This window comes from Populus euphratica, unplaced genomic scaffold (genome assembly GCF_000495115.2).
Source record: "Populus euphratica unplaced genomic scaffold, PopEup_1.0 scaffold2542.1, whole genome shotgun sequence".
NCBI classification, from domain to species: domain Eukaryota; kingdom Viridiplantae; phylum Streptophyta; class Magnoliopsida; order Malpighiales; family Salicaceae; genus Populus; species Populus euphratica.
This window is the reverse complement of record NW_011502355.1, coordinates 1-11,153: the sequence shown is the minus strand read 5'-3', so window position 1 is coordinate 11,153 and position 11,153 is coordinate 1. Positions and strand designations below refer to the sequence as shown.

The 11,153-nt window shown below is 30.0% G+C and overlaps 1 protein-coding gene across 1 annotated transcript; it reads right to left on the bottom strand.

Annotated features, from left to right (window-relative positions):
- Positions 1-2,464: 2,464 nt before the first annotated feature.
- On the bottom strand, positions 2,465-8,505 carry LOC105119101 (E3 ubiquitin-protein ligase PRT1-like). The gene is made up of 9 exons (XM_011017200.1): positions 8,129-8,505; positions 6,819-6,847; positions 6,551-6,730; positions 5,307-5,340; positions 4,973-5,202; positions 4,726-4,881; positions 3,790-3,911; positions 2,749-3,234; positions 2,465-2,551 (listed from the first exon to the last, which is right to left on the bottom strand). Exons 1-8 carry the CDS (start codon positions 8,251-8,253, stop codon positions 2,863-2,865), a joined length of 1,248 nt encoding a protein of 415 aa, XP_011015502.1. The 5' UTR covers positions 8,254-8,505; the 3' UTR covers positions 2,465-2,551; positions 2,749-2,862.
- Between the last annotated feature and the right edge of the window lie 2,648 nt (positions 8,506-11,153).

Here is an 11,153-nt window from a genome sequence, read left to right as displayed (position 1 = left end):
TTTTTTTAATGTCAAATGCATTCCATGAAAAAGACAATTTCACCCCTCCTCATTTCATGCTTCGCAAGTTTGATTGACAAAGACAACTCCATTATTATTTTACTTTAATTTATAGTAATTTTTGTATAAATAAACGGTTAAAGAGATACTAAGTCCTTTTAATATATCGTATAATGTTCTATATAAATTTGTGAAATCTTGTGGGGTGTGGTAGAATAGTTTTTTAAATATTTATATAATAAAATCATATGAGTATTTTAAAATGGTTTGGAGGTTCTTGTTATATATTGTTTTAAAATGATTGAAATGTTTGGTATCTTTTTTATTTTGCATAGTTACATTATTCCGAGGTCTTTTATAACTATTTTAATTTAGTGAATTTTAAATTTCAAAGTTAAATATTAAATTTAATGTTAACGATTTTAACTATGGATAATGATCTTACAACTCCATACTTGCAATTTCACACTCATAACAATGTTTTAAATTTTTTATATTCTTTTAATATTTGGAAAACAAATTAAAACTTGTGTAGTAATCAAATAATTTGAATATAAAAAATAACATAACAGGTCAAGATTAATGAACTTAGATTTATTAGATGATTTTTTAATTAATTACAAACACACACTGAAAATTCCCTGATAGAATATATATATTAATAATAAAAATTGCAAGCTTACCTATTATCACCTATAAAATATAAGTCTAAAAGTTATTTGCCTACAAATTAAATATTTATTGATTATAGCTAATGTGATTATAAGTCTATTGATAAATAAATTTTGAAGATTATAAGAACTTAGTTCAATTGCATAGCAAATATAATTGATTTGTGTTCCTCCATCCTCGATATTTATGTAGGGAATATTATAGATAACCATTTATTAACTATTCATTCTTTACATTACTTCATAATTTGAGGATATATAATTGAAATTGCCTAACTTCACTTGCAAATTTTTTTACAAGATTAGATCTTTTTTTTTTGGTATTCTTTTTTGTATTAGTCCAAACTTTATAATCCACTAGGCTTAGCCCATAAAAAAAATATTCTGTAACTTATTTTCATCTAGCTTAGACTTTATTTAAAAAAAAAACTTATAAATACTAAATTAATTAATAAGAAAAAGTAATGATTTCCCCTACATTTAGGGAAGCATCGAGCATATCGAGAGATAGGTGGAGAGGAAATACAATTATTTCATGGAATGTAACCTTTTTGTTTTTATATTTTAAAAGCGTTTTAAAAATAATTTAAATTTTATTTTATTTTTTATTTGCTTTAAATTAATATTTTTTTTAGTATTTTTGTATTATTTTTGGTATCAAAAATATTTTTTTAAAAAAAAAATTATTTTAATATATTTTAAAATGAAAATCACTTTAAAAAACAACGACAACCACACTCCCAAAAAGTATGATAATTTAATTTTAATTTGATGAATGTAAACTTGAACGAACTTATTTAAATATTTGATTATTTAATTTTTATTTTATTTGATAAATAATATATCAAGTATATATATTGTTAAATTTGATCAAAACATGTGTGTGTGAGCGCGTGCGCGTGTGGGTGTGTTTGTGTAAGATATTTATGTTTTTTAATACAATCTAATTCCATTTTCTAATATTGACATAATATGTATATCATTTATAATTATATATACACACACTACCATTTTTTGTATCTATCTTTTTTATTTTATGTTAAATAAGAAATAGAACTCATATATTAAATATTTGAATGAATATTGAGACATGATAGATAAGATATAAATATTTAAATTTATATCTAATAAATAATAAATTAGCTATAAAAACTCGATTCATAAGTTAACACCTAACTACACCCAAAGTTGATGGATGTCCAAAGTTGATGGACGTGGATTTCATTATTATTTAGGTCATGAGTTGGGGTTTTATATGCATCTATTATTAGATAGCATTGATTACTATTTCAAGACTAGAAAAATAAAAACAACGAGTACATAAAAAACATGTTTTTTTATGTATTTCTTGTTTTGAAATTACATAAGTTCAATATCTTTAGCTTTTCAACTAAAAATATTATATATATATTTGATTAAGTATGCTATTTTTCAATAAAAAAGTGACCAGTGCTGCTTTTTTAAAAAAAAATTAGGAAATTGCTATTTTGAAATATCATCCCAAAAGATCAGTGCGTATCCCTTAAATATTATTTAAATATGTTTATTGTATTTCATTTATTGTTAGATTGTGATATAAAAAAGGCACAAAAAAAATGAAAGAATAAATTGTAATGATCACATCTGTTGTATGTAGAATGATAATATTTGTAAATATTTATAATAAATTATGCAAGTAAACAAAAAAAAAAACCCTTGATGTAAATCATCAAATGACTCTTGCTAAGTACCCTAGAGACGCTCTTCAGTGAGATGAAGACATGTAGTCACCTGTGAGTTACCGTAGGTTTCTAATTGGGAACATGCATTTTTATACCAAGGCTAAATCCCTCTGTGAGGTTTTCATGTGTATGCACAGAGCGTTTACGATAAATGTATTTCTCTGGGATTCCCCTGGGATTTAAACTCTGGATGATGATATGCGGAGCCAATCCATTCACTACATAAAAAAAAAGTCCAATAAATATGATCTGGGGTTTACAGATTGTGATCAGATAATTGCCTTTGCATGGATTCATTTATTTACGAGACATGTACAGAAATTAATCAACTTGTTTTATCACATAATTAATCATATCTCTTTTAACTATCGTTTTCCTTTATCACGCTTCTTCTATCATCACATCATTCTCACCTAGCAAACTAGCGTTGGCGGTGGTACCTTGTCGATTTTTCTCCAGTCAAAGCTGACCTAGGAGACATCAGGACCATCTTCTTGATCTGGTGCAGCATCATTTGACAAAACCAAAGCAGAAACATCTACCATACCATTAGAGCCATCTTCTACATCCGGTAAAACATCATCTAACAGGACTGGAGCAAGAAAATCATGTTCATCATCATCTTCATCTTCTGGAAAATCAGACTGATCAAGATCCTGCATGTGTACATGTTCAACATTGCCCTGTGGCTGCACAATCTCAAAATGGTGCTCTGGTTCATGCTGCTGATTAAATCGGCCTGGGATGTAGGAGGGATTGTTGTGGCATGCTTCACACACATCAAACCCTATTTCCTCCCAACAGTCTTTGCATTTGTACCTTTCCCCAATTATCTGCAACATCTGTCATGAAAGTTCAAAGCTTTTGAATTCGTTTTTCTACCATAACAAAAATGACATGCTAGACTAGTTTGCATTAGCTGTGTTGTAAAAATAACTGAACTACCCAAGTGTACTTGATGTACTTTCGATAAATATTTACCGACTTTTCTTGAATAAAGCAACATAACCACATTTTAGGATGACAGTAACATTCACATCGCAGCCTAAGTAAAAAATCCACATTACTCTAATAAGAATAACATGTCTAGCAAGAGATTTTCAAAAAGGGAATTCATTGTTGTTGAGTAATTGATGAGAATAAGCACAATAATAGGCACAGAAAGGGAAAGTAAGGGATGTTCCAAGGATAGATACAGTAACAAGTAAGAAGATGTCATCCCAATTATGAGAACGCATTCAACAGAAGTGTCAAGCCTTCTAAAGGAAATCATGCATCTGAGATTGAATCTTGTTCATACATATATAAACTACTTTTGCAATCATCAAACACGATAGACAAAGGGAATTAAAAATTAACATTACCCCACAAGAATCATTTTTAAAAATTAACATTACCCCACAAGAATCACACCCAACTCCAATGTGAACCTTTGGTCCATTGCCAAATATCCATGGTGAATAAACCTTAGAAGGTACTGGTGATGACCGTGGAGCTAGTTGTTGAGCTTGTGTTGAACCTGAAGTCAAGATACATTCAGCGCAAAAAGAACACATAAATATGAAAATTGCAACATGACAACTTATAAGAAAGTGAACAAATTCAAGAAGGAACACCAACCAACACATGCTCACGCAAACAAGTTGTCCGGCACACAATGCGTGAGGACCCAAAACAAAATCTGCATGTGTGCATGAATTATTTGAAAATTATATGGATTGGATAGAAGCCCATTGACAATGTGGGAAAAATCTGAAAATGGTAGGGTTAGACTTGTTGTGAAGTCAATTGGCTTCAATTACTCCTTATCTTTCCTAATTGACTGACATGTACTGTTGTACAGAAGTATAGATGCGATAAACTATTTTTCTCTTAAGATTTCTGTCTACTGTGAACGCACACATCATGTGTCCAAATGTGAGAGGAAAATAAGTGACAAATCAAAGAAAGAAACAGAACGAAGTTCTTTGTCAGAATGCCAAAGCAATACCAATCTAGGAGAAAACTGAGAAGAAGAAAGGCTGAGACAATTTGAACAGACAACCCCATTTGCTCTTAATTTCTTTTTCCATATTTCTCATTTTATCTAGTGAGCCTATCATCACTATCAAATGAAAACTTTCAGGAATTTTTTCCTTCTTCGGTCTCTATTAAGAGGTTGATTTGCTTAAGTTTTACCTCACACAAGAGTGATGTAGCTTAATAGAAAAATTTATATTTCGGTAAAGTTACTTTAATAATTCATTTGGGAATGAAGCCCAGACACTAACAAGAGCAAATGACAAGATACAAGTTCAAGGTTTTGATACTGACAAGTTAAAGTTGGGGCAAACCTTCTCGTCTCCCTGCATAAATTTCAGAAAAGTGCTCCTCCAAAAAATTCTCTAGAACGAAACAAACACCCGGGAACCCATTTGGATGCGAACTTTGACAAAACTGACACCTAGGAATTCCTTGCATGGGGTTGGTGATACAAGATTCACAATACACTGCACAGAGAAGATATTAGATTAAGTACTTGACAATAATGTTTCTCTTTCTTCTGTTTTAGCTGGGTAAATGCAGTTTATTAGAGATTACCATGGCCACAATTAAGAACCACTGGTCGAAACAGTAGTTTCTTGCATTCAGCACACAGCAAGTCAGCAACAGAGGCCTTTTGAATTCCATGTTCAAGCCCTGTCCTAATCAAGTTGCAACTTTTGATGGCTGCATTCGCAGTGCCTTCAGATATTATTAGGGTGTGGTTGGTGTTGCGGTAGATGTTATGGTTGTGATTTGCCTCTGGAACATTCCCTAAAGAAAAACAACTACCGAACCCAATTTGGTTTTTGGATGGGTGGGTAGACGTAGAGAATTGCTTGGGACATCTAGCTCTTCACCAGGAAGTGATCCAGATGAATCATGACCAAACTATGGTGAGAAAAGGCCAAATTTCTTTGCTTCTTCTGCACAGCCAAATAAGAAAATATTGCATCAATCTGTTTCAAATGACATTAACATTCATAATATTAATATAAGTCAAACCACTAAGAGGTTCAACATAGTGGTGGAGCTATTAAGGGATGCACACGAGAGTGATCAATGAAATGTCCAAGGTTCCTAATAAAATGAAAGGGAATGTCCAAGGAGCAATTGCAAAGGGGCAAGGAGATGCAACCCTCAAAAATCTGTTCCCATCAAAATTTAAATTATCACTGCAAATTGTCTTCACAGATTTAATACTTTAAGTTCTACAAGTGTAACTGACATTCCAAAGTGTCTGTTTCTATTCCTTTCAACCACTAAGAAGCAAGAACAAATGCAACTACGCACTACCAGGCAACACCACTTTGCACATATAGGAAAATTATAACTAAATTCACTTGCCATTGGAGCACTGAAACAAAGAAATGACACAGCAAAAGAAGAAACTTTTCATTCTGTTTTCTCTTTCTTTAGCAAAATGAAGAGATGTCTCATATTGAAAAAAGAAATGGTAAATTCTATATCTACACTGCATCAAAGTGGGAGACAGAGAGAAAGCAGACCAGTTTGGGGAGGGGAGCAGGTAATGGTTCAAACATACAATTGGTTCAAACATACAATTTACCAAAAAACTTTACAACAATGACAAGACCATTTATAGAGTTTTTGCAAATAATGAAAACAACTGCATCTACTATTCTTAAACATAATCATTAGTTTTTTCCCTTCAATAACACATGCAGAATCAATCCACATGTCCAGCCAAAACAAACAATTTGGTTTCACTCTCTGCAGCTCTTTCTCAGCCAAGTTTGGCTCAGAATTGCACAGCAAGTACAAGAATTAGTGTCATAGCAAAAAGATGTTTGCTGTAATGGTGGCTCTCCTCTAGAAACAAATGGCTGCATTTTTAGTGCTTGCTCACATTCTTGATCAGCTAGTTGTAAATAGCTCTAGATCAAAAACAGCCAAGCTAGTAAATCAAAATTAGAAATCCATGCAGCAAAAAGAAAAAAAAAAGTGCTGTAATGGTGGCTCTCCTCTAGAAACAAATGGCTGCATTTTTAGTGCTTGCTCACATTCTTGATCAGCTAGTTGTAAATAGCTCTAGATCAAAAACAGCCAAGCTAGTAAATCAAATTATAAATCCATGCAGCAAAAAGAAAAAAAAAGGATATCAAAGATATTTACCTTCCACTTCTCCTTCCCTTGTCTTATAGGCTATAGGGCAAATCTTCATAAGTAAGAAATCCAGCAATTGACACACACGTGGGAAGTGATTAAATGGGTGCCGACAAATTGGACAGTGTGACTTGCGAAAGCCATTCATGCAACGAAATACACACCAGAAGCATGAAATGTGGCCACATGCTACCAAAAAAAAGGAGAAAAAGGAAGGATTTGTAAATATAAGATTACAAGCACCCAGTATAAAAAATTGAAAGTTTTGCCTCCTTACCTAAAACAACTGGCTTGTAAAGTAGGTCCCTGTAAAATAAAGGAAACTCCCTTTAAACATGTCATACACTAGAGAAAAATTGATTGAGATATTGCTTAATTAACAACTATCAGGGGTCAAGTCTGCAAAGCTGTAATTTTGGTCATTAACATAAGCCTTCTGTTTCTACATTCAAACATAGGAAACAATACATGGTGCCCAAAAGATCCAGGTATGGATAGTCTGCATGACTCTAGAACTTCAGATTAACTGTTCATTTGCTTTTTCAACCACAAATGCCAAAATATTATCAATATTATAAACAAGCATTGATTAGTATAAAAAATGCATAAAGGACTCATAATTCTATATTTTTTTCCGAGTAAACTTGCTAATTTTATACACACGAAGTTTCTACAAATGATCGCTCTTATCATTAGAGGAAGCTGGACATGTACATTATGCCCAAAAGCTTCCGGAAATCACTCCATTTTAATCTGATTTCATGTTCCAAAAATGAAATACTTGAATGTATATTGTCAGTCACGGCATCATCAGTGCAGTGTAACTCACACAATGTTGATTAAATTTCAAAAAATGATCTTGACAGCCCAGTTTCTTTAAATGACGAATCAGGACAAGCAGACACAAATTCAATGCCAGTCATGTTACTGCTGAATTTGTTTTCGGATCATTTAAGATGCACAAGTGAGTAATTCTATAAACAATCATAAGCGTTAATTCCATCGAATTCTACATTTACATTGCTAACTTTGCATAATTACCAAGGTTCAAGGCCATGTATAGCGAGACACCATACAACTAACTTGTTACCATAGAAATTACAGAAGCTAAATCCAAATTAAAAACAAAGGAACTCCATCGTACTTTGTCCCTTATCATAAATTTTAAACGGTAAAGCTCCATAAAATCTTAACTATGCATCTTTTAAGCATACATTAGAAATCCAATACAATTAACGAACTATTGAAGCACAAAGGTGAAACACAAAATCAAAACAAACATGAAAAATGTTGCAATATGACCCTTTTTTTTCCTTATTGTCTAGCAAATTGGGTCAAGCTATTGTTCTATTAAACATTGAAAAGTTGGTTTCTTTTTGGCACATTACAGTAAATTATAACTTCGTTCCTTTTTTCTCCTTTACTATTTAACAGAAAACAAAACACTTTTACCAAAACTAATTAAACGGCAACAGAAGGAAGCTCTAAGCATTACAAAAGGGTTAATGTCAACATGGAAAAGCATGGCTCAATCAACTTTAAATAAATTGAATTCTACACAAAAAAAGGTGGCAATTAAAGACTTACAGGCAAACAGGGCACTGAAACTGACCAAGGAAATCCTCTTCTTCTTCATGGTCATTGCCTTCTTCCCTTTGGTGATGATGTTTTGGAGATGGAATTTCATAGTTATTATCGTTTTGGCATTGCATTGTTTATTCTTCTGTTGATGGGATTTTGTTGTTTTCTTGATTTTCCATATTTCTCAATTTAAAGAGACGGAGAGACAGAAAGCATAAAAGGAGACACGTGTAAGAGGATGTGTCATTCTTTATAAACCTAGCTATGAGTTGTGCTCTGCGTATCTTGGGTGGCTTTCCTTGTAAAAGAAACGGAAGGGATAAGGGAAAGACAACCCATGTCAGGTGTCAATTGGCAAGGAAACGAATTCAAGGCTTCATCCCCAAGTCGCTTGAGTAGTGGTCAATCTATGGATGGCTTGGTTGGGTGGTTATATATATACATTCTGTATATAGGTTTTTTCAGGGTTGGTTATTCATTATCTTTTTGTTAGACTCCATTTTTTTTCCGCGCACTGTAATATGGGATATGTCAAAAAAAAATTCAAGTATAAAAAATATATTTAGATGGTGATTAATTTGTAATTTGGATAGTCTAAAATGAGAAACAAAAAAATAGAAGGTTTAAAGCCTAATAAAACTAATTTTCAATACTAACATTGAAAAACATCAATTTAAAAAAATATATGAGAAAAAAATACAAGTTAACCCGGGTATATTTTATTAACACACCATCCGGAACATGAGATTAAGATAAGAAAATATTTTTTTTAAATAACCTAGAAAAAAAATTAAAATTAAATAAATAAAAAAAACCCTGAGTCATCCAGGATTAACCTAACAAACTTGTGACCCTAGATAATTATATAGAAAGAAAAAATATAAAAAAAATAAAAAGTTCAAGACTCAATAGTTTAATGTCAAAGGATAAAATAAAAAAGAAACATCAAAGTTAAATTGGACTAATATTTAAAACCAACAACCTTGGTCATAAGACCGAAATGACATTACAAAAAAAAACAAAACTTGAACAAAACTTTTAATCATAAAAAAATAGTAATTAAAACAACGAGAATTAAATCCCGTATAAAAAATAATGAAAGAAAAAAAAAGAGAATCAATCAAAAAAAAAAAAAAGAAATTAAAAGAATGACTACCAAAATTGGATAAAAAAGTAAATGAAATAAAATGTTAGATAATAAAATTAAAATAAAATATAAATTAAGAAAAGGTAAATAAAAAAATGAGAATTAAATCTAAAAAAAATGTTGAGGGAAAAAATTGAAAGAAAAAACAAATTAAAAAAATAATCAAAAAAATGAGTATAATATTTGATATAAAAACTAAACAAAATTAAATAAAAAAAATAAAATTAAAAAAGAATCTGAAATAAATAAATATCTATCAAGAGAAAGATGAGCATGGTTGAAAGATAAAATAAATGGAAGGACAATCTTGATTTTTAGTTGACCTGACATGAATTTCGAGAAGATGAGAGAGAAAACAATAGGAGAAAAAACTCAACCGCCATTGAACCGTCATGATTTAAGCAATGCACTGCCCCAATAGTTTCGCCTTCATTGGACATTTTGAAAGAGATAACGATTGGAAAATTCTAGTTGTTGTACGATGTTGCATATATGGTCTAAAAAGCATATACAACGTCCACCCACTAGTGCATGCATTGTACTGACAAATAATTTTTTTTCTTTTTCTTTTTATTTATAAAAAATATTAATTTGCTTCCAAATTCAAATAGAGTATAAAAAACTATAAAAAAATATTAAAATATTCTTTGACTCGTCTATTAATTTTCTTGACTCTAAAAACAATAAAGTAACTATACTTTTTGTGAAAAATAGAAATTACACGAAACCCCTTTTTAGACCTTTTGTTTTAGTAAGGGCATCTACGCAATTCAAACATGAAAAAAAAATTAACTATTAAATTATTTCCAATCAATTTACAAATAACTTTTAATTCCCTATAAAATATCATTTTACTATGCTAGTAAGGCAAAAAATTAAAAATTTGTATAGAGAAGGACATAATAGTAGTTACACTATATAAATTCACAGTCAATTATCTCATAATCTACATCAAAACACCAATCCTTTTTAAAGTTTTTTTTTTAATATATTCATGTTGTACTAAAAATCAATTTTTTTAACATAAAAAATAATTAGGTATTACTAATATTTTTTCTTGTATAAAAAAAACTTAAACTATATGAGAGTTAATTTAATTTGACATGATTGATTTAGGAGGTTCATAGATAATTTGAAAGATTTATTAAACATGGTTGGATTTCAAAAAAAAAAACATTTTTAAAAAAATATTAAGAAGAATATATTGGATAAATTCGGGTTAATCTACCAAATCGGCAATTTAAGTCATAAAACCATCATAAACACATATAAAAAAATATCAAAATAAATTATAAAATCAAATCCTTAATCAACTCAATGTTAAATAATAAAATAAAAAATAAAAAAATAGTAAATAAAAAAAATTAATGAATCAACCTAAATTAACTTACTAAACTTATAACATAACTTTATATGAAAAAAATAAAATAAATTATGAAGTTTAATTTCTAATAGACTCAATATTGAATTATGATATTGAAAAAAAATTATTAAAAAAATATGAGTTAACCTAAATTAATTTTTTAAACTCATGGTACATAAAAAAATTAAAATAAAAAATCTAATAAATCCAATATTAAAAAATAAAAAAACTTAAATTAAAAAAAACCTCTGTTTTAGTGATAAATTAATAATATCACAATGGTAAATTCAATTTTATTCTGATTTCGGGCAAGCAATCCATCGAAGATGGTTTCCTAGCATGTGAAATTCTACCGGTACACACATATTTGTTTCGGATAAAGGGTAAGAAGATTTGAATTCAAGCACATACAAATAATTATTTTTATTGAGTTGACATCGAATTTTTTAGGAGTAGCCTGGGGCCTCATCGTTGCAGACAAATATCACCTCTGTTTTATTTTATTTTATTTTATTATTATC

What these genes read in the sequence shown, in the direction of transcription:
- LOC105119101 (XM_011017200.1), bottom strand. Translation starts at nt 8,253, where the DNA reads ATGCAATGCCAAAACGATAATAACTATGAAATTCCATCTCCAAAACAT. An exon ending in TTTCAGTGCCCTGTTTGCCT is followed by an intron (nt 6,848 to 8,128) that starts GTAAGTCTTTAA and finishes TTTATTTTACAG; the next exon opens with GGACCTACTTTACAAGCCAG. An exon ending in TTACAAGCCAGTTGTTTTAG is followed by an intron (nt 6,731 to 6,818) that starts GTAAGGAGGCAA and finishes TTTTTTTGGTAG; the next exon opens with CATGTGGCCACATTTCATGC.